We start from the raw sequence: 26,108 nt of genomic DNA on the forward strand, positions 1-26,108 counted from the left end.
AACCTTTCTCACCGCTGAGCATTCTCGCCTTCCACCTCAGCCAGGCCTGTGGCAGGGTTCATCAGACTGCTCCGGAAGCCCCTGGCATCCCTGGCCTCTAGGGCCTGGTTGATCAGGACCACAGCTGACAGCATCTCCACAGCCACGAAGAGTTCCTCCTGGCCAAGCTCCTACAATAGGGGGAGCTGGTGAAGGGTCTGGGGCCTACCTGCCATCCTGCCCCCAAGACTCTGCTATGTCCCACAGTCTCTATCCCAAATCCCCTTCACTAACAATCATACTTTATATTTGAGAATGCTGACTATGTGCTCAATGTATAAGTATTTCACACATATTATCATTTCGTTTTCATAATAAGCCATGAGGTAGGTATCATTAATACCCTCATCTCACAGGTGAGCCCATAATCAAGCAATGTCAGTTAAACCCAGCTGCCTGATTCCAGAGACCACACTCAACTAGTGAGTTCTACCAGCCCTTTCTGGTCCCTTCTACGCATGAAGAAGTACACTAAGACCCAGGCACACAGACAGGATGGTGAAGTGGGCACCTCCACCTGCACACACCCCAAAGGCCCTAGCCCCATTTCCCTGCCCAGTCCTTCTCTTTTTCAAACATCTATGTATGCTTTTCCCTCTGCCTGGAGCACACTTCCTGTCCTCTACAACAGAATACTGTGAGTAATTATAGCAAACACATGCCAGGCTCATTCCTAACCTGTTTAATCCTTCCAACAATCTCATGAAATATATTATTATTCCCATTTATTATATGAATTGAGAAACAGAAAAGGTAAATAACTTGCCCAAGGTCACTTGGCTAGAAGTAGCAGAGCGAAATTGAAGTCAGGCAGCCTGGCTTGAAAGTCCGCAACCTTAGTCACTATATTTTACCTCTTAGTCCTTAGTTGATGTGTTGAGACTGTGCCCTTCTTGAGAGTCATGCCTGAAATCAATGCTCTATAAAAGCCTGCTCTGGGTACGATTCTCTTCCTCTCTTCCAGGAAGCCTTCCCAGACTTACCCCTAGTTCTGCTCCCTTTATTTCTCTGGTCTAAAGTCATATTCCACTTATATCACCTGCTCTTCCCTCCCTGTGTCTCTGCCTAGACCCTCTAACAGACTAGGAAAGGCCTATCCCCCCTAAGGGAGGGTTCTATCACCCCATTGTCAGAGAAGCTATATAGACTAGGGTGAAGTGGGACAGCAGAGTTGTTAAAAGCATGGGCTGCCAGTACATTCAGCTTAGCATTCACTCTACACTGACAGTTACACCTGTGTTGGGCAAGTTGCTTAACCTCTGCATCTCAGTTTCCTCATCTCTAAAATGGAAATGATACTTAACTTACAGGGTTCTTTTAAGGATTAAATGAGTGTGTAATGCAGTCTTTGTTCAAGGATATTGGCTATTATACTATACTCAGTGGGGCAAGCCTGGTCACCCTCCTTCCTCCCCTAATCTCTGCCAGCATCTAAGAGTGCCCTCAGAGGGTGCTCTAGGCTGACGGCTTGATCCCTCCAGCCACTTAGGGACCCAAGAGCAAGACCCCACATATCTGGGGCTTACCCCCTGCTGCTGCTGGAGTACTGCCAGCTCCTGCTGGTACATAGCTGAGGCAAAGGCATAGACAGGAGGCAGCTGGGCATCAGGGCACATCAGTTCCTTTACAGTGTCAGCTGCCACTCCCTTCTGGATGGCTTTGTTGACCCTCCACACAGCCTGGAGCACTGCAAGGGATGAAGAAGAGAGGCTGCACAAGCTGGCCATTCAGAGCCATTTCTACTCTCCTGGCCAATTAGGTTCTGCTGGGGATCTCTGAGGGGTAATGGCTTTGTAACTACTCTTAAAAACTACTCTGCAAGGTTCAAAATGTGTTTCTCACTGTTCAGGGGGAAAAGGGGCTGGATCACTTTAAGAGGCTCTGGAAGAAGCAATATGTCAGGCCTAGAAGTTGAGTAGCTCAGCAGGTAACACAGAGTGGCTGTCATGGCAGAGGGCAGTTCCTAAGGTGGTAAGCATAGATTGACAGGAAGCTATGGAGCTTAACTAAGATGAGGTTAGTCAAGGGGTTCCAGTGGGGATCAAATCTTGATGACAGCACAGAAAAATAAAAAAACAGCTCCAAGGTAGAGCTATTTAGGCTGTTAATGGCAGGAGTAAGCAAAAAAGGGGTCATGGTGCATCAATGTAGTTTTAGTTTTGAAACACCAGGGCTTATAAAACACCAACTGGATATGGGCACTAGCACCAAGGAGCACACAAGCTACCGGGGAGAAATAAAGATACAAAAATACCCATGGTGCATTGCTGTCATTGCATCTGGGAGATAACTACATCTCAGAAAGCAAAGGAATTCTAGCAGGTTGAAACTGTCAAAATAAAGGGGAAGTGCCTAGAAGGAAACTGTCTACCCTAAGAGTGCAGCCCAATGCGGTACTGTCATTATCTCTAAAAGCTTAATGAACTTATCTGTAGTGTCCCTCCAGGCAGCCAGGAATAGGGCACACTATGTGAGAGAAGAGAGAAATCCCTTGCCAGGCTGGAAAATCAGGCAGCAGTTTGCATTGTGCTACACAGAAACTGGCAATATATCTTTTTTTATTTCAGAGAGAGTAAGGGAGAGAGAGAGAAACATCAATGATGAGAAAGAAAGTCATTGATCGGCTGCCTCCTGTAGGCCCCCTACTGGGGATCAAGCCCACGACAGGGGTATGTGCCCTGCCTGGGAATCAAACTAATCTCCTGGATCATAGGTTGATGCTCAACTGCTGAGCCACACCAGCCGGGCTAGGTACTCTTCCAAGAGCCTGTGATACATCCAGGCCAGACCTCGGCCTGAAGATGACTTACTGGCTTGTTCCTGATCACCCTTCATGTTGGCAGTAGTGACACCAGCTTGAATCTCCTCCTTTTCCAGAAGCTCCACCAGGCCCAGCTCCTGGAAAAGGAAGAGGTAGTAGAAACGAGTCCCCCAAGAGCCATGAACTGCTTTAGGAGTTGTCAGCATGAGCTCCCAGATCCACCCAGTCACCCACCATCAATCCACCTCTCCCATTTAGGCAGACTAGTTGGCCCACCCATCCCTATTCACTCATCTCTAACCTCTGGCTCTTTATTACCCAGCAAGCATCTAAAATAAAACACAGGTAACATGAATATAAATAGTGTCAGGGAGAAAGTCAACAGCACTGACAATAAGATTATTAAGTTGAGGTTCCAATTCAGCAGTGGGGGAACCTAACACTGGCTATTGAACTGCTCCTAGGTCCCCCAGTCAGTTTGAGAATCTCAGAGAACAGAAGTTGTTCAGTCTAGTCCATTAAGCTTTGGGGTGACTTCACCATTTAAACATGTAATCAGCACCTACTGGATACAAAGAATTGACAGAGGTGATGCCTAAGTAAGAGGCCCTCCCCCATCCTACAGTCAGACAGAGGAGGCAGCAGGTGATAGAGAGAGCCTGACCTGTGCTTTCTGCTCTCTGTCTGAGCTCAGCTGTTCTAGGTACCAGTTTGCAAAATCTCTCCTCACTCCTCGCAGGGCCAGGACAGGGTCTTGAAGGGCCTCAAGCAAAGCCTCAGGGCTCTGCCTTTCCAGGGCATCATCAACAACTTCTAGAGCCCCATGGACTGAAAAAGACAAGATTCCATAATGGACAATGTGGGAAAGCCCCCCGCCACCATCCCCAGCCCAGCCCTAGAAGTCTGCCCTCTTCTTGCTAGACCAGAGTTACCCCCACTCCTGCTCCCTGAGTTCCTGGGGCCCAACTAATCCGGCCCAAATTCTGCAGCTTGATCTGCACAGCCTTCCCATGTCACCACCCCAGACCCTGAGCCTTCAAGCAGCCCCTCCTGCCCTGATCTCCTCCTCCCTATCCATTCTCCACATCCCCTTCTTGAAGAACCCCGTGTCCTCTCCATGAATCTCCATTGAAACAGAAGCCCCCTTGACAGATACTGATAGCCAAAAAGTAGAGCACACACTGCCTTGACTTTGATCTTTCCCTGAGATAAGGGTTGGCCTCAGTGAGGCCCTACGGTCTTCTGGCCTGAGAACCATCCCCAAACCTCCCAATGCAGGAGCTCATCCTGAAAGCATTCCCCAAAGCCCCTCCTGGCCTATCTTACCGTTGACATGGTTGATGCTTCCCTGGATCTCAGCCTGAGTTAGGCAGCAGTCATAGATGTCCTGGCTTTCTCCATCCTCCTGCAAATACTACATTGAGTCAGTCTTCTCTCACTTCCTCCCTGTCTAGACCTATTTCTTTTTCTGGGTGCCTTCCCAAGGCCAAAAGTCAGCCTAGTAGGAAGCAATCTGGGGAAATTGTGGGGTCCCACCCTCCGGCACTGACAGTTAGGTCAAACCAACCTTTGGAACCTCCAGTCCAATCTCATTCAGTTCTACATTCCAGTCTCTCTCAGCCCTCACTGAAGATCTATCCCCCCAGAACCTCTTCTCTTCTCTTCTGAGTTCTCATTATTCTCCCAAGTTCCTCTCCTATTTCTCCAAAATAACTGACAAGTTAGTTTCTCTAAGCAACTTTGGAACCTAGAAACAGAACATAGGAGTCCTGGTTTCACTCAAGGTTTTCCAAGCTACCCAGCTTTTCAGCCCCTAAATTCCAAGGTTCCTCCTTACACGGTTCCTGGCATTGGCAGCCTTCTCCATCTTGGCCTGGGCCAGCAGCTCCTGATAGATGGCTGCCAGAGGTTCTCGAAGATTCCCCAGCAGAGCACTGGGATTCTGCAAGGCAGCCAGGGTGTCCTCGACCACCCCTCGCTCCACTGCCTCATTGATGGCAAGAATAGCTGCATGAACTGGGAGGGGGCACAGAAACAAGGTCAGGAGGGCAGAACAAACCCCAGTCTAGCTGCAAGCTACTCTCACATCATCCCTTTTCCATCCTCAAAGGCCAGGATAACCAGGCAGCCTGATGGCCCTGCCTGTGGATGAGAGGTACCCAGAATCCACCTGCGGGCTCTGAGGCTCAGTCCTCCCATTCCCACTGAGCCTACTCCTAGCAGAGCAGAGCCCAGTCCCTACCTGCAGCCTCATCCACCGAAAGCTCATTGGCCAGGATGCCCCCAATTTTGCTGAAGGCAGGCAGCTGAAGGCCATATTTGGCAAGTTCAGAAGCCATGTTGCTGAGTTCCTCAGCTGCAATGATATCACAGGTGCCCTTCATCAGGCCCAGAACCCCCAGGAGCCTGCACAGAACTGTGGTGGTTGGGGAAGGAACCGGGCTTACCTGTGAATTTCACTTTCCCATATAGATCTTGTATCTGAGGGGCCAATCCCAGCCGGAAGAGGAAGAGACTGGGAAAGAATGGAAGGCATTGGAGTCTAGTCATTTTGACATGCTGCCCATAATGGGTTTGCAGGACATACTATGGGGACCTGGAGATGAAGACCACTCAACACCTGCCTTCAAGTCATCCCCAATCCATGGGAAGAGATGTTATTGGAAGTCAGCCCAAAGCAAGTGCTATAAAAGATAAATTAGATGCTGTGGAAATCTGGGGATTGGGAAGGCTTCACAGATAAGGGCACATTGCAACAGCAGGCCACTGGAGGGAGATAGAGTGGGAAGGGCATAATGGAGAGATCCACTGAGTTAAGGCACAGAGGCTTGAAAGAACACGGGAAATGAAGTCAGGAAGTGATGACATGCTGGACACAGGAAATGGTCCATCACTTTCTATGATTTAGCCAACTGGTTGCTGATGGCTGGCTGTAAGTAGAACCAAACAGCCTTCACTGTTCACACTAAGTTGCTCTTGATGGGTCTTGTATACTCCAGTCACAGACTGAAGACCTTTCCCTCACTGCTCTTTTCCTTCACCCACACAGGTCATAAATAAATGTCCCACAAACATGCACGTAAATCTAAGCACAACTACACAAATCTAAAACTTTACTCTCCTGAGATGTGCTCCCCTGGTCTATCTTCCATCCTTCCTGCTACAATGTTTGTTGCTGTCAATTGTTGGTTGCATCCACCTAGAGTAACCAGGATGACAGAAGTTTGGAGTCTCTCACCTGAGTGCATGGATGCAATAGACCACTCGGGGCATGTTCTTCTTGTCATAGATGTCTGTGGTCTCTGGGAAGAAGGTCTGGAGGGGAAACAAGCAGTTAGTGCCACTGGGAACCTTTAACCTCCACCAGATATAGAGAGAGGGGGCTGAGAGGGGGGCTGAGCACAACCTGGGGTGTGTGCTCCTTTGTTGCCTGGGGCTTCTAGGTCAGTCTCCCCAACCATTTGCAGCCAGCCCAGTATAAAAGAAAGGCAATGGGGACACATACTAAGCCAAGACCCAGCCCTAGATTAATCAAACACTGGGATGCCAAACAAGGCTATCAAGGCTATAGGATGCAGGCTATATCTACCAGGAGAAATGGGCCCCCTGTTCATCCTATAAACACAGCCAGCCTGTGCCCCTCACCTTGGACTCTTCCCAGAAAGGTGGCATGCTAGGGAGTTGGCCATGGTCCCACAGAGCGCCCAGTGAAGAATACAATGCCAAGGACCATCAAGGGGTCAGGGTATGTCATCCCTGTCTCCAAGCCAAAGGCCTCTGATCAATGGAAGCCCCTCTAAGAGTAATTGGATTACCCCAGGCATGGCTTCCCATGCCACCTGGCAACTACAATGAGGTCTAACCTCAGTACCTCTTGGTTACTTTAGATTCTTAAGGACTAAATCTAGAGGTCTAAGTGTTCCAACCCCACTGAGGACACATGGCTCCACTGCTTCCACCAAAGCATCTTTCTTTACTACTATTTCCTTGTCTTATATCTCCATTCTACAATGAAGCAAAACAAAAAAGAAAGAAATCATACATTGTAGAATCCTATCGTGTCTTGTTTGTATAGCACTTTACAATTCAAAAAGGGAATTCACACAGATCGTGTGATCCTCCTGTCAACCTCATAAGATAGACAGGGAAGGGATTACTATCCCTATTTTATAGATAAGAAGCCAATTGAAATTCAAAGAGTGAGAAGACACGTAGCATCTGTCCAGTTGGGGTCTGGGGCCTAGGCTTCCAAGTCTATCACCTAGGAATGTGGTGTGCCCTTGTTTCACACTACGAAATTCTCATGGAAAGATGGCTGGCTAACATGAGCCCCATCTCCTGCATTACAAAGGGGCCTCAATGCCTAATGGGAACAATGCAACTTGAGCCAGGCAGCCTTCACTTCCTTTTTTTACCCACAGGGAAGTGGGGGCAGAGACCAAGTAACCTGGTTCAAAGACACACAGCCCCAAGGAATTTAAACCCTTAGGTTAAGTTAGTTTAGAAAACACATGGAGATGAAGGCTAAAGGGTCTCAGGGAGATAAACTGTGTGTGCACAGTGAGGGTTAGGGGGGGCTGGTGAGTAGTAAAGATGAACCCCAATCTTGAGGCCCAGTGTTACCGAAGGCAGACCGATGTGGGCTATTGCAGAAAGCCAAAAATTGATGTTGTCTGTGTGACGGAAATGCAAGCCAGCTGCCTGAAAGGGAAAGAGAAGAGAATCTATTTCCACAAGTTCTCAGGGTTCCCTATGAGCAGAGCTCAGACCACAGCTTGGAGGAGCCCGAGGTTCCTATCCCATGGACTTCCCATCTCCCCAGGACCAAGATACACAGACCAACAGAAACCACCAGGAATGGATGACCCAGGGGGATATTTGAGAAGGATGGCACAGGGATGGGGCTAACAATCTTGTAAGGCTTCCTAAAACAGAGGAGTACAGAGCTGGGACAGGAAGGAGAGGCAGGCTGGGCTGGCCAGGGCACGGGAAGGAGCAGTATGCCTAGGAAGTACTTTCAGGTGGCAAAGCCCACGAGCCTCTGAGTGTAGTCTGGTGGTAGAATAGTCTTCTTGGAGGTAGAATAACCCTTCATATCAGGGTTAACTCAAAGCCCACCTACCAAATGTCCCTTGCTAAAAATAATGCACACTGCCTAACAGAGACATCAACTGATACCTGTTGTCCCAGTGCAATGATTAGTAACACTCTTTTCATCCTCAGAAGTACCCAGGTTTGGACAATAAGTTATATGGTCACTCTACTCTCACAGCTTTGAGAAGGAGCAGTTTGAGAGGAAGAAGATAGAAGGTAGAGACCTCTATTCCCCACCTGGTACCGCAGTTGCTCCACATCATAGATCTTCTTCAAGGGAACCACAGAGGGCGCAAAACAGTGGCCCAGTTTGGCCAGCAGCACTCCATTCCGGAGGTTCTCCTCCAGCTCCACGGGGGAAGGAAGCTCCTCCTTCAGGCAGGCCTCCATCCAGCTGAGAGCATGAGAGCATAAGCACCTTCTCACCCGCTCTGGCAGGCCACCGCAGCTCATTCTAATCACAGAACCTTCCCTCCTTCTCTCCCCCTAAGCAGCCTGACTCTCCTGCCTCCTGTTCTTTCCTACTCACAACTCCTCTCTCTGCCCATTGCTTGGCTGTTCCCACCTTCTCCCAAGCTGCCCCAAACACCTGGACTGGCCAATCCTCAGCCCCCACCCACCCCAGAAAATCTCCCCTGACAAGATCCTAAAACTGCCCACCTTCAGTGGGGCTTAAACAGGCTCTTACCTGTTACATGATATAACCTCTCACTCAGTCTGGTTATGCATTTAACTGTTCAACCAAATTGAATCTGCTCACTTCTCTCATTCTGCATGTCCTTGGAGAACACAGGTACAGAAAGGTCATGTCTTCCTGAATGATCTACACAGCCCATAACCCAGCTTTGGTGATGGTGAGGGTAGTGGGGAACACCCAGGGTTGACGGAAGGGGAGCAGCACAGAGGGACAGAAAGGGCACAGCCCTTGGAATCAGGAAACATGCTTTCCACACCATCTCCCCTACTTCACCTGAGACTCGGTTGCATAATCTTCAAAATGAAGATATCACCACCTGTACTCCCTGTGTCAGGGCAGCTGTCAGGATTAAATGAACTAATGTATGTGAGAACACTTTGAATATAAATGTGAAGTATTATTGTTGACGATTGTATATGGGACAGATCTCTGACATGAAATTTCCAAACTTCTTCACATAACAAGAACTATAGGAAAATAGCTGTTTTCAAAGACAGAGCCAGTCAAACTTCATGCTTTCCCTGACAAAGACACCTGATTTTCTGTCTACTCCACCCTACCTACCTTTTTGGAGAACATTAAAAATATACTATCAACAAAAAGGAAAGTAGTAAGCATTTATCCTGCCTTTAGAGTCAACATTCATTTACAGGAAATATGGGGTATAAAGGAACAAGTTGAATGACACCTGGCAAATATGTCAAAATATCAGAGCAACCCAAAGGTTATGAATCTCATCAGTAAACTGTCAGTCAAATTTGGAGGTCAAGCATAATTCCTTTTGAAAATTAAAGCCTTTGTTGAAGAAAAAGCAACTCAGATCACCCAATGGATGTCCCAGTAATACAAACCAGTGTACCTCTGACCTTCTCATGAAGAAAGCTGGGCGCTTTGAAGAGAATCCCTACCTCTCTGTCCCAAATGCAGCTGTAACATTTTATGATGGTTTGCCATTAGGGTTTTCGTTCAGGTAATATTTTCCTACCAGGAATTACAAACTTCAAACACTTTTAAACCTTAAAAATATTTTTTTTAAACTTAAAAGGGTGTGTTAATCCTTACATTTTTCTTTTTTTAAAAAAATGATGAGATACCAATATACATCTATTAAATGGCCAAAATCTGGAAGATAGACACCACCAAATGCTGGCAAGGATGTGGAGCAACAGGAACTCTCATTCATTGCTGGTGGGAATGCAAAATGGTACAGCCACTTTGGAAGACAGTTTAGTGGTTTCTTAAACTAAACATACTCTTACCATATGATCCAGCAATCGTGCTCCTTGATATTTACCCAAAGGAGTTGTAGCTTATGTCCACACAAAAATCTGCACACGGATGTTTATAACAACTTTAATCATAATTGTCAAAACTTGGAAGCAACCAAGATGTCTTTCAGTAGGTGAATGGATTAATAAGCTGGTATATCCAAAAATATTACTCAGCGCTAATAAGAAATGAGCTATCAAGCCATGAAAAGACATGGAGGAACTTTAAAATGCATATTACTAAATAAAAGAAGCCAATCTGAAAAGGCTACATACTATATGATTACCAGTATATGGCATTCTGGAAAAAGCAAAACTATGGAGACAATAAAGTGATCAGTGGTTGCTAGGGGTTAGAGAAGAGGGAGATGAATAGGTCTGGAACACAGAGGGCCTTTAAGGCAGTGAAAGAATTCTGTATGATACTATAATGGAGGATACATGTCATTATACATATGTCCAAACCCACAGAATATATTACAACAATAGTAAGCCCTAATGGGGCTTAGGGGTGATAATGATGTCAATGTAGCTGCATCAATTGTAACAAATGTACCACTCTTGTGGGGATGTTGATAATAGGGAAGCTCTGCACGTGGGGGGGCAGGAGATACATGGGAAATCTGTGTATCTTCCTCTCAGTTTTACAGTGAACCTAAAACTGCTCTAAAAAAAATAAAGTCTTAAAAAAAAGATGCTATTTCAACTCTCCCTTTCCCACAGGATGGACTTTTGTCCTTTTGCATTTGCTTTGGGGGCAGGTGCCTGGGGTGGCAGGGTGGGAAAGGGAGACCAGAAAGAGGCAATCCCTCTGCTCACCGCTTCGCTTCCTCCAGCCGGCACAGGTACTGATAGGCAACGTTCTGCCGCCTCTGCTCATCCATTTCCTCAGCTGTGAGGCGTTCATCTGAGTGAAGGGGGGTAAGGTCAATGAAGGGAGCATTAGATAGAGGGCCACAGCAATGAAGCTTCTTTTAACAGGCTTTCTTAGGCATCTGTGCTCAGAAACCAGAAGCATCTCCCAAATATCTGTTTCCCATTTCTCAGGACACCCTGGCTCCAATCTTCTGCTCCCATCCAGTAAAGCTATCCTAGTCAGCACCCTGTTGAAGGGTCGCCTCTGAACCCTTTAACAGGGGAATCCATCCTGTATCGGAGGCATTCCTTCCCATTCCTCTTCAGCCATCTTCCCAACCTCCACCTTCCCAAATCTATATGAACCTTCCTCAGGGCCTCCCAGCTGGAATATCCAGATCCCTCTTAGGCTGGCAAATTAGCTCCTTATTTTATCCCTAATTAGATTCTGAGTTCTCCAAGAACTGACTTGGGTCATCCTCCTCAAGTACTCTCCCCAGAACCTACTAGGGCTCATCATTCAAAGTCCATTCATTCATTCAATACCTTCTATATGTCAGTCACTGGGCTAGTGGATCCCTACTCTCAAGAAACACAGAGATAATTATTGGAACAGAACAACATGTAAGTAAAAAACTCCAACTTAATGTGATAAATGTGATTACAGCCCATGAATAGTCTGTACATCAGCAGAGGAAGCAAAGGATTCTACCTATGAGTAGAATCTTAGAGGGGGGAAAAGGCAGTTCAATAGCAAGAACCACTTGAAAAAGGCCATTCACTTGGGATTAAGTGGAAAGACAAAGAATTTTAAAAGATCACAAAGGTATCTTTACTCTCCTTTTTGGTACAGGTGTCCAAGCTAAAAAAAATGCAGACAATACTCTGACCCCCAAACTCAAGAACAGGGAATCCCTTAAATGAGACAGCACTCATAGTCTGCCTTAGCCACAGCCTCCCTTTATCCTTCCCCCTCCCCCGCCATTACTCTGGTCTCCTCAGGAAGACAATACAAAATTAGACAGAATGAGCCCAGCCAGCGTGGCTCAGCAGCTGAGTACCGACCTAGGATCCAGGAGATCCCAGTTCCATTCCTGGTCAGGGCACATGCCCAGGTTGCAGGCTCAATCCCCAGTGGGGACATGCAGGAGGCAGCCGATCAGTGACTCTCTCATCATTGATGTTTCTATCTCTCTCTCTCCCTCTCCCTTCCTCTCTCTGAAATCAATAAAGACATATTTTTAAAAAATTAGAATGAAAGCTATACACACACACCAAGAAAATAAACTCAAGAGAGCTTAAAGAGATAGAGCTTAGTCAATATCTTATTTCTTTATATTGCATATCCTGCAGTGATTTGGGGGAGGGGCAGGGCTTATTTGAAATGGCAGTTAAGCAAGTTAAAACACACAAGTTCAGATTTGAAAGCCCTGGGCAACCACGGGAAATCCATCAGTTCCACCGATGGGGTGAGATGGGGTGTATAAGGAACGTGTTGTGTTGGTTGCTAAGCATGGAAAATAAACCAGTAAGTGAATGACATCACCTCAGAGTTATGAATTGAGGACTATGAGACATGGGCAGGGCTTTGTACATACACAGAGTCTAAAAAAAAAATCAGTCTTCCTGCCCTACTCAGATATGGAACTAGCTTTCCTTCAAGAGATTGGTGGATGTGGGCTTTGTTTTTTGAATCCCAATGGAAAGGAAGAAGGAAATTTTGCCTTTTATTGAAGGTCTGATGGAAACCTTTCTGTTGCCCCATCCTTTTGACCTCCATCTCACTTTCTAAAGCAGTGTTTTTGAAAGTGTGGTTCATGGACTAACTGCATTGTAATTACCTGGGGTGAGGCAGCACAGCAGGGTTTGTTACACATGCAAGTTATGCACCCGCCCCCCTCCTCCATCCAGACCTACTGAAGTTAAAGCTCTGGGATGGGGATCATGAATTTGCATTTTAAACAAGCTCCCCAGGTAATTCTGAAACCCTAAAATTTGACAGACATTGTCTCAGAGAGGCATCAGAAAGTCAAGGAATCCCCCTGTGGGAGTGGGAAAAAAAACTTCCCTCCCACCTTTCTAAGTTCTTCTGGCTGGGCTAATACTCAAATTAACATGAGACAGATTAATAGGGGAAGTTTATTATGGATGTACATGCAGGGGTGCCATAAGAATACAAGACCCAAGGAAGCACTGGGCAGTTGAGGCTTGTCTGCCATTCTCCACAAAGGAGACCGAGGCATGGGTCTGGGATTGCAAACGGAAATCAGGTAAGTCACAGGTAGATGAGAAAGGGCAAATATGTGGTAAACAAACTCTCGCTGGGCCACCCAGAAACGAGGGTCCACAGAGGGGAGTTCAACAAATAGGCTTTGCTGGATTTCTCCGTGTCTACATTTAGTTTATATATTAAGCAAGTTTTTCTGTATTCCTGTAGGCGGGTAAGGAGAGAGAGTCAAAGGTTCTTTGAGTCTTGTGTTGCTTAATAACTAGCTTAAAGTCAATATCCTAAAAGGCATATTTTGGGGTGGCAAAACTTTAGTCCCCCTCACTCCCCAGGTCTCTTTAGGCGTCCAGTCCCGGGTAGCGCTTAGCAAGCATGGCAGCCATCAGTAACTGCTGAATTTTAAGGAGCCATCCAGACCACCTACATTCTCTCAAAATGTAGGAGCCGCAGAATTTAGGGAAAGGGGGGAAAACTCTTTGTAAGCACATTAGTCGGGGAAGTTCTGTTGCTCAGAGCTTTATTCCTGCCCGCAGGGAGCCAGGACTCAGTGCTCCCTCCCCACTGAACACAGTCCCGCCGGCCTTTGCCTGGTAGACCCCGCTCCCAGCCCCGCCCCACCCTCTCCCAGGACCACCGAACCCCCAGTAGGGGCCACCACCTCTGGGCCCTCCACTTCTGACACTCACAGACCGCCTGGCCCGGGCCGGTTCCTCTCCCCTCCATGTTTCTCCTTCTCCAGGTTTGAATCTCCCGCCGCCCGCCACTGCCCTTCACCGTCACCGCTGTCCAGCAGGACACTTCCGGTGCCCGCGCAGGGAACACTGGGATTTGTAGTTCCGAGCTGCGGAGGCGCGCGGGTAGGTGGGGAGGACGGCGATACCGCCCCAGCGGGAGGGGTGCTCCCCTCGTGGCGGTATCCTGGTTGCTGTTCCTCCAGAGCTCCTTAGTGCTAAACCGTCTTATTTAAAGTAGCCCCTGCCCTTGGCCTCGCCTTTATCGGTTCCCTACTATTTCCCTTAACCTCGCTCATTTTCCTATAGTATTCTTTGGTCCCACGGATGCACAGATAAATAAGCACAGTAAATGCCCTAAAGAAGCTTGCCGTTCTGGAATGAGTGATAAACATAGTCACATAAGTTAGAGGTCAGTGATACACAGAGGATAAGTTAATTGCTGCCTGGCCAGTGTGGCTCAGCGGTTGAGCATTGACCTATGATTCAGACGGTAGAGGTTCAATTCTCTGTTGGGGCACATGCCTGGGTTGCGCGTTGGATCCCCAGTAGGGGCGTGCAGGAGGCGGCGATCAATGATTCTCTCATCATTGATGTTTCTCTCTCTCCCTCTCCTTCTCCCTCTCCCTGAAATCAATAAAGACATAATTTAAAAAAAAAAAAAGAGTTAATTGCTGTGATGAAGGACAGGAAGACTTTCTTTTGGAGGTGACAGCTGATCTGAGTTAAAAAGTTAAAAATTCAACAGACTGAAGGAGAGAGGAATGTCAGTCAGTGGAAACAGCATGTGCAAAAGCAAAGAGGTGAATTCAGGAAATTAAAATCGGTTCAGTTTTATAAGGGAACAAACCTCAACCAGGGAGAGGCAGGAAGTAAGCCTGGAGAGGCCCATGGCCAGATCCTGCAGGGCCTTGGTCACCATGGTCTGAGGAGCAGTCATGTGCCAAAGAATACTTTAGACACAGGTCAGAGCCAGGTTTATATTTTATAAAGATTCCCTTTGCAGCAGTGGCTTGAAGGGGAGTGAGGCTAGGGACAGAGACCAATTGGGAGTTTATTGCAATAGCACGAGTTAGAGATAATGAGGGTTTGAACTAATAAAAATAATTATAACTACAACTATACTGAAAAAATATTTTTTGGTACATTACCATCTGGTATTTCTCCTTTTGCCCTTCTACCTGTGCCCCATTCAAGCAACTAGGCAGCCTAGGCTCATATCTCAGGAGAGAAATGCAAAGGGACAAAAAAAAACAGAAAATATCCAAAGCTTCAGAAAAACAGAGGAGACTCAGGGCTGAGATAAAACCGTTTGGGAGATGTGGGGTTTGAAGAGAGTGGGTGTTCTCTGAGACCAGAAGGGATTCCCCCTTGCTCCCCTGCACCACCACCAGCGGGAAAGTAGGGAGAATCTAGATGTTGGTGGCTCCTGATGATAGAAATCCTATTCCCTGCTTCCTGGGAAGGACTGGAGGAGCACAGGACCCTGGGAAGGAACAGTTGCATAACAAGCCAGGCAGCTATGCCTTTAGACTGTTGTGCAGAAATTGCCCAACCTAGCCAGAAAGGAAATACCTAGATGACTTACTCCCTCTTCTGGTTGTGAGGAGGGTCCCTGAGCCTGGAAGAGCCAGGTGGATAAGAAAGATGTCAGTGGAGAGTAAATAGGTGGCCAAGGGCCAGATGGGCCTCCCTTCTTAAGTCTTAGCATCCATACCTCCCCCCAACTTGGACTCCACCCTAGGCAAGAGGAGGAGGCACACCAAACTGACTCATGTTGTTTCCACCACCCCAGTGGAATAGGAACTTGAAACAAGAACTGAGGAGAGATGTAGTCGAAAATGCCAGAGTTACAGACCATCACATCAACATGCACTGAGCGCTTATTATATGCTGATACTATACTTAGCACTATTTTATAAGGACCATATTATTTAATCTTCACAGTATAGATGAGGAAACTGAGGCTTAGAAATCTCACATAGCTAAAACCTAGTAGAGCCAAGATTCAAACTCAGTCCGGCTCCAAGCCTGATTTATTTTTCTTTTTCAAATGCATTTATTTTTATTGATTGACTTTTAGAGAGAGAGAGAAAACACTGATTTGTTGTTCCACTTATTTATTCATTGGTTGATTCCTGTACGTGCCCTGACTGGGGATGGAACCCTCAACCTTGGCATATTGGGATGACACTCTAATCAACTGAGCTACCCAACCGCGGTCCCCAAGCTTGAGTTCTTAGGCTATGGGCGTGAGACTGCAGAGGAGAGGGTGCACTGGAGAGAGGTTTTAGAAGTAGAGCCAATAGGATTGAGAGTTGGAGGAGAGGGGAGAGTCATGAATGTCTACCAGGTCTCCAGCTTAGAGACTGGGTTGATGGTTTACCAACTAAGACTGGGAACATAGAATGGATAGGTTTGAGGAACTAGGAATTTTGCTTGGACAAACTAAGTTTAGAGGTATACATTGAGAAATTATTAGCTTATTGGTGGTGTTGAAATCAGAGGGATGAATGAAATGTTCTCGGAAGGGCATGTAAAGCAAGAAAAGAGCAAAGGGCAGAGTGTTGTGGAACACTAGTATTTAAGAGGTGGACAGAGGGCCCAGAAAAGGAGACAGAGACGTCAGAGCAGGAGAAAGAGAGCCAGGGCACATGGGACATAGAAGCCAAGTAAGGAGAGAGTTGCAAGGATATGTCAGATACAGCAGGAAATCAAACAAGAAAAGGATTCAGAAAATAATCACTAGATCATTCAGAGGTCTTTAGAGCAGTTTCAGTCCCTGTCCCCTCCCCAAATCCTCCAGAAGCCTGTGGAGTCAACAACAGACTGAGATGCACGTCTGGTCCTGGCCAGGCTGTGATAGTTCTGAAAGGCCCAGCCCTGGGGCAGAAGCTGCAGGCAGCTGGGAGAGCCTGCCCCTGGCATGGCACAGTGGGCACTCAGCAAAGGTTGATAGGCAAATGCATGTGAACCCAACTACGTCCTTATAATTTTGTTTCTGGCAAAGCCCTATCTACTTGAAAGAAGCCTTTCCTGAGAAAAACGAGGACATTTGCTTTCTGAGGCCAGCACTTTTGGTGAATTAGGGTAGTAGGAGCCCGTTGTCCTGGGGCCTGCCGTCCTCTCATTAAGCAGAACTTGGGAGGTTGCAGATCAGTGGAGCTGGGAAAAGGAGTCTGGGGGCAGGAAGGCTCTTCTGATCTCCAGGCCTTTCCTGATCATCAACCTCCCACCCTGTTCCCGAGACAGAGAGAGAGAGGGAGAGGCTGTGTATGTGTGAAAGGATTCACTTGTGGGACAACTCAAGCCTTATTAAAGCTTCCAACCACAGTTAGTGGAAACGACCCTCCTTGAACCTGGGCTAATTAGCCCTGGGGTCTAATCCCAGCTGCATGACTGCTCTGTGACCTCAGGCAAGTCACACCTTCTCTCTGAGCCTGGTCACCTCCTCTGTGGAATAAGGGTGTGGGATAGATGATCTTTAAAATTGTAACTAGTAACAAGCTCATGATGCTTTGATTCATTGCTTTAAATGAGGGACTTCAGGGGGGTGTCTGCAGGTGTGGAGAGTGGTGGGACAGGAAGGACAGTGAAATTCTGGAGTCCGCTCCCAAGCACCAGCAGGGTTACGCACTAAGATAGGGCACCTGAGCTGTCAATCAAAGAATTCCCTAGGAGTGGAGGGCGGTACCTGGTTGTCTGGTAACGGGTGAGCGGGGTGGAGGGCTCTGTGCTAGGAGCTAGGGGAGGTAACCCAAGCCAGAGGGACCATTCCAGAAGGCTAGCAGCGGAGAAGATCGAAAGAGGTAAGGCATCCTATGGCTGGGGCCCCAAAACCTGGTAGGGGTAGCCAGGAATACCCCAAGGATGAAGGCCTTGAAGAGGCAAGTTACCTAGCTGTTCTTAGGAGCAGAGGAAATTTCTTTTAAAAGAGAATGTATCACCTCCTCCTACTTCTAAAACTGGGGAAAGGCGGTGGGACAGGAGAGGGGAAGGGCTGAGAGCTCAGTGCCTGGGTCTTTCTCACTCTTTCCTGTCTCTTGGGAGGAGAGTTCATGAAAAGGCTCTGCCTTTCTAGGGGAGGGATACTAATGGGAAGCACATGCTGATGAGAGAAATGTATTTAGATTTAAGAGCACCCTAGAGACCAAAGCAGGATATTGGGGGCCTGGAACTAGCCAGCAGGCAGAAAGCCAAGGGGAGAGGGGAGAAGGAAGTTCCCCCTGAGATAGGGAGTGTGTGTGTATGGGGTGGGGGAAAGAATAGAGAGAAAGAATCCTCACTCCTGGAAGTCGCCTCCTGGCCAATTCAATAGCCTCTTCAGCTTTGTGATCCCAGTGCCTTCCTGGAGCATAGCAGGAGCTCACCGAATATTTGTTAAACTGACTTGAACCATGTCTTGAGATTAGACAGCCGGACACCTAGATTAGGAGTGGAGAGGTGTCTGCAGAGGCCCAGGGTGAAGGAGGTGGTGGAGGAGAGGTCCTGTGTGTACTCATCCATTCATTCATTCATTTATTCATTCAAGAAACACTTTTATTGTAGTCAAGTATATATAATATAAAATACATAGTTTTAAACCATTTTAAGTGGCATTTAAGTATATTCATATTGTGTGCAATCATCAGACCATCCATCTCCGTAACCTTTTTATTTCATGTGATAAATGTTTATTGAGAATCTACTATGTGTCAGGCCCTTCAAGTTGCTCCAAATCTAACAGGGGAGATAGACAAGAAAGTGAACAACTCTAGCCCAGTGCGATAAATGCCACAAAAGACGTAGGGTGCTATGAGAGTACAGAAGAACCCAGTTGGTTGAGGGGAGAGGCCCTTCTGGAAGAAGCTATTACTTGAACTGAGCCTTGAAAGTTGACTAAGAATTAGTCAGGACGTTAGAGTGAGCTGCTCCGGTGCCCGATGGGTAGGTAAAGCAGAGCGAGAGGGCAGAGAGAAGTCCTTGAAACCCCGAGGTTCCACCAGGGCAGGTTGAACCCTGTCACACTGGCACACCGCAAGAATTTTTAAAACATGAACTACCTGACTATTTAGTCAGGGGCACTTGACCTTTTCCCCCTTAGATTGTCAAATTAAAAAATGACGGCAGCCAAAATATCAATAGCCGTCCTGTGCGAATGAATCGAAGTTATATTTATTTTTTTGGTGTGCCTCAGAATTTTAGTAATTAGTTTATGTGTGCCATGAGATGAAAAAGGTTGACAATCGCTGTCCTAGGGGGATCCTGCTTTGGAGGAAGCGAGGGGTGACACATTGAACCCTGTGCTTTCTGTTGTCAGTATTATGTCTGTCCCCAACCCGGAGGATGCCCCACAAGAGCCTGAGCCTGAGCCCTCAAGCTCCACTAAGAAAAAGAAGACAAAGTGGCGACAGCAAGAGGCCAGCATCCAGGCCCTCACCAGGGCTGGCCACGGGGCCCTACTGGCCGGCCAGAACCATGAGGCCTTGACTAACTTCCAGAGGGCCTTCCTCCTGGCCTCCAAAGCCTCACGACAAAGGGACACTCCTCTTCTTCGGGCCTGTGCCTTCAACCTGGGGGCAGCCTACGTGGAGACTGGGAACCCAGCCAGAGGCCTTGAGCTGCTCCTAAGAGCCCAACCTGAAGAGAAGGCACAGGGCAGGTGTCATGGTGACCAGTGTTTCAATGTGGCTTTGGCCTACCATGCCCTGGGCAACCTGCCTCAAGCTTTGGCCTGGTACCACAGGGCCCTGGGCCACTATCAGCCACTGGGTGACCAGGGGCAAGCCCAGGCAAAAATGGGAGCCTGCTATCAGGCTCTGGGACGGCCTGAGCTAGCAGCCCGCTGCTTGCAGGAAGCAAGCGAGGCCTATGCCCAAGCAGGGCAGCCCCGGGCTGCAGCCCTGGCATTGGGGGCTGCGGCGAGGTGTATGCTGAAGAGCGCGCAGCATGGCGTGGGTGCGGTGGTGCAGGTGCTGGAGGAGAGCCGGAGGCTGGCCGAGATGAGTGCTGAGCGGGGACTGCTTGGTGAGGCCTTTGGTCCGAGAAGTGTGGGATCTGGGCGGATTCGGACCTGGTGATACTCTGAGAGGTGGGGTGGAAACAGAGGCATTTCTGAGGGCTGGGGAAGTGGATGGCGGGACCCTTTGAGAGTGGGACAGGGGCTACACCAGTATAGCCTCAGTTGCATCTGACCTGGCTACTAGTGACCCTGGCCTTGCCTTCTAGGGCAACTCTATAATGACCTAGGCCTGGGCTACTCCCAGCTCCAGCTGTTCCCACTAGCAGCAGAGGCCTTCCTGCAGGCCTTGCCCTTGTGCCGGGGGCCAGGAGAGGAGGCCACGGTGCTGAGAAACCTTGGGATGGCCCACAATGCCCTTGGAAACTATCAGGAAGCGCAGGAGTTTCACCAGAAGGCTGCTGACCTGCATGGTAAGTACCAGGTGCTGGGGAGTAGGATTGAGACTAAGAGACTAAGAGGGAGTTCCAGCAGGGGCCCTAAAGCTGAATGGTGAATGGACCTTGAGGACTAGTTATGGGGTCAGAAGCCCAGAACCAGGGGGGTGAGGGCTGGGGGTGCAGGAGATGGGATAGCCAGATAGTACAGAGGGTTGTGGGCCCAAAGGCTGAGGCCTAGGGCTGGGAAGGCAGCAACGGGCAGAAGGAAGAGCTACTAACACCTGCCTTGCCTGCCTCACAAGATTGTCGCATGGCTCAGAATAGCCAGGGGGAGGCTTTCAGGCCAAAACTCAGGACTGAGGAGAGGCTGAACATGGGTATCGAAAGTTTGGGCCTTTGTGGTACATCTGAAGGTGTGCTGGGGCTGAGCCTGGGTCTCCTGCAAACTCTCTCTTGGTGGTTGGGGGTTAGGGTTCTGCTACCCCAGTGGCCAAGGTCCCCTCTTAGAATTGGGTGGGCTCTGTTACCAGGCTCTCTGGGGCAGCGGTGGGAGCAGGGCCGGAGCTTTGGCAGCCTGGCATTTGCGCTGAGCCAGCTTGGGGACCACAAGGCTGCCAGAGACAACTACCTACATGCTCTACAGGCTGCCCAGGATGCTGGTGAGGGTGAGGGGGTTAGCAGGTGGCTTAGGAGAGTGGTGGAGCAAAGCTTGGCTGAGAGTCCTTGGGGATGGTGGGGAGGCAGATTGGGGTTGAGGGTGGGGAGTACCTCTGGAGGGGAGGGTGGGTAGGGTAGGAGCCATAAAGGACCTGTCAGGCTCTCTTCCCCAGGGGACATGAAGGGACAGTGGCAGGCCTACGAGGGCCTGGGGGCTGCTTCAGCCAGACTGGGGCAGCATGATCAGGCCTTGAAGTACTATAAGGAAGCGCTGGCCCAGTGTCAGGTGAGACCCTCCATCCCAGAATCTAACTCTTCCTCTTAGCCCTCCAGGAAGCCTTCTCCAGCCAATAGTCCTGCCTTCATGTCTTGTCTTCTCTGCATCACTCATTCACTCATCAAACACATGCACTGGGCACATGTGTGCTAGGTTCTGGGACACTATTGTGAGGAAGTTTGTCTCTGTCCACAGTTCTGGGCAGAACCCTGGCAAAGGCATGGGGATGGGGCAAAAGAGAAGGAAGACAAAGCCCCCTTCCTTCCTCCCTTTCCTATTTCTTTTTTCCCCAATTTCCAGAGAACCACAAAGCCCAGGCCTTCCCCATCACCCCATTACCCTTCCTCTCCCCAGAAGGAGCCAGATTCTGTGCGAAAGCGGCTGGTGGCCAAGCTGGCAGATGCCATGAGGACCCACTTGGCCCGGGGTGGTCTGGACCCGACTCACACCCTGGTGAGATGACACCTGAGACAAGGAGCTGGGGGTGGGGAGAGGTTACCTGGAGAAGGGAGAAGCAGAGGTAAGCAGAGCTGATGTTCTCAGGGATGCTGCGCCTGACTGCTTTTCTGTGTTTATCTATCCGTGGGCCAGCATAAGGTACATGTATCACTTTCCTAAGGCCACCTGGGGGTAGGAGATGGGCAGGAGGTCATGGCGTGTGTCCAGCACTAGGGTTGTGCCAGGGCCTTGGCTGAGTGGTAACTAACTCAGTGGGTGAAGGGCAAAGGGTGCAATTAAGGACCTTGAACACCAAGGAGGAGGTGGAGTTTTAAGTTCTTGGCTGCAGTTCCCTAAAGGGCCACAGGATGGGGGCAGTGCTCTCTCCCATCTCTAGTTCTCACCCGATATTTCTCTATGGGGCTCCACCCTGATCCTGCTCTGGCTCCTCCTCACCCTCTCTCCACCTTCTAGCAGTTCTCAGCAGGTTGATGCCTCTCAAACTGCCTTCTCCCATCCCGGGATCTGAAATTATACTTTACTATTTATTCTATTTATTTAATAGGTTTTATGTCTTCTCTTATTTTAAAGGCTAGGACACCCTACGTATAATTTGTAAGTAAAATTAAATTAGCCTGCCCAGCTGGAGTGACTCAGTTGGTTGAGCATCCTGTGCATTGAAAGGTTGCTGGTTCAATTTCCTGTTGGGGCACATACCTGGGTTGCGGGTTCAGTCCCTGGTTGGGGCATGTATGGAAGGCAACCAATCGTTGTTTCTTACATTGATGTTTCTCTTCCCCCCTGCCTCTCTCTACGCATGTCCTTAGGTGAGGATTAAAAGAGAATTTATTAGCCTGGTACAGAAAGAGGACTGGATTGGGAGTCAGAGGACCTGGGGTTCCACCCAGAGTTGGTCACCAACTTTCTGTGACTTCGCTCCTGGAGGCCCCAGGCAGAGTGAGGTGGTAGTCAGGCTCTGGCCACATCTGATAGCACATGAGCTTGAGTTCTAACATGAGAGTTACTAGTGGGGGCCTTAACAGAACAAAGGGCTTCACCCCGAAATTTCATTCTCAGACATGTGGCACAGCTGATTTGCTCTGGCACTTCCCTGTCTCTCTGGTGCCACGTATCTGGAGGGAACATACACTCATGCGCACATGCACAGCCACTTTTCTGAAACTGATTCCCTTTACTCCCCTTCATTCCCAGACCTTAGCTCCAAGGAGGCCTCCGACTCCAGGTGGGGCCTGCCCAGCAGGGACTGCAGCCAGCTTGGGAAGGGTCCCAGCAGAAGCGAAGCACAGGTGAGGCGGGGCTGAGCTGGGATGCATGTGGCCTCTGGAGGGTGTTGGGAGGTGTTGCAGCAGTGCTGTGGGGGGTAGGGAAGTACCTCATAGGTGCCCCAGGGAGGAGGGACCTATAGATCTTTGGGTGGGTGGAAAGACAAAGAGTTAGAGGAGGGTCATGAAGAGAAAAAGGAAGAGGGCTTCATGAAAGTTCCCTGTGACTGGTTGGCTTGTGCAGGGACTGGAGTGTGAGTAGATGTAGGCTGTCCGTGCTGAGGGGAACACTGTCCTCACTCACTTCATTCCTCTTACTGCCTCTTTTCCCCATTCTAGGCCTAACACCCAAAACCACCCTACCCCCATTTCTGCTCCTCTCAGGACCCTGGCCCATTTTCCCAAGCCCTTTATAGAATCACCTCTTCCTCCTTGCTTCCACAGCTTTCCTAACTTCAAGAACTGCATCCTAGAGCCCCCAGGGTTTGTTGCAAGCCTGCTAGATGCTAGGTACCTGGTGCATTTCTTACCCTAGCTTGCTGTTTACTAGTCTCTTGCCTCAAAGGCTTCCAGCTCTAGAAGCAGAGTTCTTTGCTATTTGTTGACTTGAATTCAAAGATACCTTCTTTTCAGTGGTTCCTTCCAGGCACTGGCAAGTTATTCCCACATCTGGCCACTAGAGGGCCCAGGCTTGTCAATCACCTGCCCCAAACCATAGTCCTTGGTACACCCTTTTCATGTACAGTGACCAACATATTCCCTGACGCCTGCCCTCTTTGTTCTCCTAAAACATTCTCTTTTCCACATTGATGGTTCTTGGTTCAGAGAGGCTTGCAATAAATGTGTCTGCCCCTCTCCATCCTAGGGCCCATCTCCCATTTGGAAGCCAAGGCCCCCCCAGAACAGAGTGCCCTGGCATTCGGTACTCAGTGCTCTCAAGCCAATGGGTGGGTCCCTGGGGAAGAAAAGGAGACCTGGAGAATGGATAAAGGGAGTTGGAGAGGACGTGACTTTGGACAATTTTAATGGAACATGATCACTGTTAAAGTTGGGGGTAGCTGCCCAGCAGGGCGTGGCTCAGTGGTTAAGCGTCCACCTAGGACCCAGGAGATCAGGGTTCGATTCCCAGTCAGGGCACATGCCCGGGTTGCGGGCTGCAGCTGATCAATGACTCTCTCATCAGTGATGTTTCTATCTCTCCCTCTCCCTCTCCTTTCCTCTCTCTGAAATCAATAAAGATATATTAAAAAAAAAAAAAAAAAAGTTGGGGGTAGCTGTGGTCTGGTATTTGGGAATATATGGCGCTCTGAGCCTCTTTGTCTTTGCCCTTTAGTAACCTGAACAGCCTTCACCCAGCTCAGGAGGCCTGGCATGTTCCCTGCCTCCTGCACGGCCTGACTGTAGACCTCAGAGAAAGGAAGAGTTCCGCTGGATGGGGGGATATGCAGCTTAAGTCTGCTCACTACTGCTCTGCAGCCCACCAGCAAAGGTAAGGGTCAGAGAGGGCAACAGAAGCTAGAGCCAAAGCAGGCTGTCCCTGCTCTTTCCACAGCCACTCCCACTGGCAAGCTCTGCCCTGCCTCCTTCAGGTCATTCAAACAGCCCAGGGAAACCTCCAGCAGGGACCCACAGAGGAGACCCACCACATCTGGCTTCTGCATGATCATGTGACCCCACCCTGCTGACCTCAGTGGTACCTCCCCAACATACACACTTGATGGGTTTCTGGGACCCAGCCTCTTCCCAGCTGTTCAGTGCTGTATAGACACGGGATACAACACAGTCAGCAAGTGAGCTCCAGAGCAGGCTGGGCAAGGGCTTTGCAATCTCAGCACTTAGGCTGTTTGCTCCTTGCTGGGAGTTTTGGACTCAACAGGCAAAAATCGAAAAGGAAAATGGATGTGAATCTCCCCCTTTTCTTTCTGGACCCAAACCTCATTATCACTAAGGTCCTTTCCAGTTCTAAAAATTACAACTTCTTGGCCAAAAGGCTTTGGAGTCAATGACTCTCCAGACCTCCATTTTCTCATAGGGGAAATGGGACTATGCTGTAAAAGGTACAGCTTAATCAACCAATGCACTCCACTTCCTCCCTGTAGGACAACTGCTGCCAGCAGCCACAATGATATTAAGTAAGGTTTTTTGATCACTTGGCATATGCCACACATTGTTCTAAGTGCTTCACAAATATTTTCTCCTTTATCACAAAAGGTGAATCCCCTTTCACAAATGAGGAAAAAAGGGCACAAAAGCTAAGTTGTTTATATTCCCAGGTCACACAACTAGTAAGGGGAAAGGCCATGATTCTAACCTAGGCAGTGAGTCCCTTCTATAATGCTGGGCAGTTCCATTGTTTACCAAGAGTTGGTTGTGCTTGACAACAAATGTATTTATGCTGGTTGTATGTGTTATTGTAATTTCTAATTTAATTAAATATTATATAAATCAGTGAGCCAAGAGTGTGAAAGTAAGCACTGTTTCTGTGAAAATAAAGTTGAATCCTTAGAAGACTTGACTAAGGTGAGTCACTTCAAAAATTATTGTTGCCCTGGCTGGTGTCACTCAGTGGTTGAGTGTCAACCTGTGAACCAGGAGGTCACAGTTTGATTCCTGGTCAGGGCACATGCCTGGGTTGCAGGCTTGATCCCCAGTAGGGGGCATACAGGAGGCAGCCTATCAATGACTCTCTCATTATTGATGTTTCTATCTCTCTCTCCCTCTCTCTGAAATCAGTAAAAATATATTGAAACAAATAAAAACATTAAAAAATATATTTATAGAGGACTTACTATGTGCCAGGCACAGAAGTAGGTGCTGGGGACACAGCTGTTAATCTTCCTTATGTAAATGGGGTATATTATCTTGTTAGGCATTCAACATGTCTTCATTAGGATGCAGATTCACCAACTATAACAAAAGTCAACATAGCAGTGCCTTTATCCAGAAAGGACTCTATTCCTGTCTCATATAAGTAGCCCAGGGCTAATATAGTGGCTCTGTGGAGCTTGGGGAGCCAGCAAGATGCTCTGCCATCCTCAACCTGGGTTTTACATCTCATGGTCTAAATGGCTGCTCCAGCTCCAGCAGAATACCTTCCTTCCAGCCAGTAAGAAGAAAAGAGTAAGTGAAAGAAAACATTCTTTATTTTTCAAGGGTATGACCTACCAGTGACATATGTCATTTCTGCTGAAATCTCATTGGTCAGAGTTTAGTCACACGTGCATGGTTAGCTGATGCAAGAAGATGGGAAAATGTAGTGTTTAGGTGGGCAGCCATGTGGCCTGATAAATCTCAGGGATTCTGTTATCAAAGGAGAAAGACAGATTTTGAGGGACAAGTAGCAGCATCTGCCACCCAGGAGTATTGCCAATTCAATATCAACCATCACTGGATCTACCATTTA

At 48.4% G+C, this 26,108-nt stretch overlaps 2 protein-coding genes across 3 annotated transcripts in view; one reads left to right on the forward strand and one right to left on the reverse strand.

Moving 5' to 3' along the window:
• IQGAP3 (IQ motif containing GTPase activating protein 3) overlaps window positions 1-13,698 on the reverse strand; it is a 36,561-nt gene extending 22,863 nt beyond the window's left edge. Inside the window, exons 1-13 of one of the 2 annotated variants that reach the window (XM_081121668.1) lie at window positions 13,628-13,698; window positions 10,679-10,766; window positions 8,132-8,288; window positions 7,424-7,501; window positions 6,039-6,115; window positions 5,248-5,315; window positions 5,043-5,156; window positions 4,638-4,816; window positions 4,127-4,214; window positions 3,465-3,628; window positions 2,850-2,937; window positions 1,566-1,726; window positions 13-170 (exon numbers count right to left, since the gene is read on the reverse strand). In XM_081121668.1, coding sequence (XP_080977794.1) covers window positions 13-170; window positions 1,566-1,726; window positions 2,850-2,937; window positions 3,465-3,628; window positions 4,127-4,214; window positions 4,638-4,816; window positions 5,043-5,156; window positions 5,248-5,315; window positions 6,039-6,115; window positions 7,424-7,501; window positions 8,132-8,288; window positions 10,679-10,766; window positions 13,628-13,664 — 1,457 coding nt within the window. In that variant the 5' untranslated portion in view covers window positions 13,665-13,698. The remainder of the gene's footprint in view (window positions 1-12; window positions 171-1,565; window positions 1,727-2,849; window positions 2,938-3,464; window positions 3,629-4,126; window positions 4,215-4,637; window positions 4,817-5,042; window positions 5,157-5,247; window positions 5,316-6,038; window positions 6,116-7,423; window positions 7,502-8,131; window positions 8,289-10,678; window positions 10,767-13,627) is intronic. The other variant, XM_081121669.1, reaches the window with a different exon arrangement.
• A 3,722-nt stretch (window positions 13,699-17,420) lies between these two features.
• TTC24 (tetratricopeptide repeat domain 24) lies at window positions 17,421-25,140 on the forward strand. The gene is made up of 9 exons (XM_081121231.1): window positions 17,421-17,481; window positions 18,972-19,678; window positions 19,880-20,083; window positions 20,581-20,709; window positions 20,881-20,993; window positions 21,339-21,437; window positions 22,635-22,729; window positions 24,039-24,194; window positions 24,295-25,140. Exons 2-9 carry the CDS (start codon window positions 18,976-18,978, stop codon window positions 24,374-24,376), a joined length of 1,581 nt encoding a protein of 526 aa, XP_080977357.1. The 5' UTR covers window positions 17,421-17,481; window positions 18,972-18,975; the 3' UTR covers window positions 24,377-25,140.
• Window positions 25,141-26,108: the final 968 nt, after the last annotated feature.

Source organism: Miniopterus schreibersii (genome assembly GCF_964146895.1).
Source record: "Miniopterus schreibersii genome assembly, chromosome: 19".
Classification (NCBI taxonomy): Eukaryota; Metazoa; Chordata; class Mammalia; order Chiroptera; family Miniopteridae; genus Miniopterus; species Miniopterus schreibersii.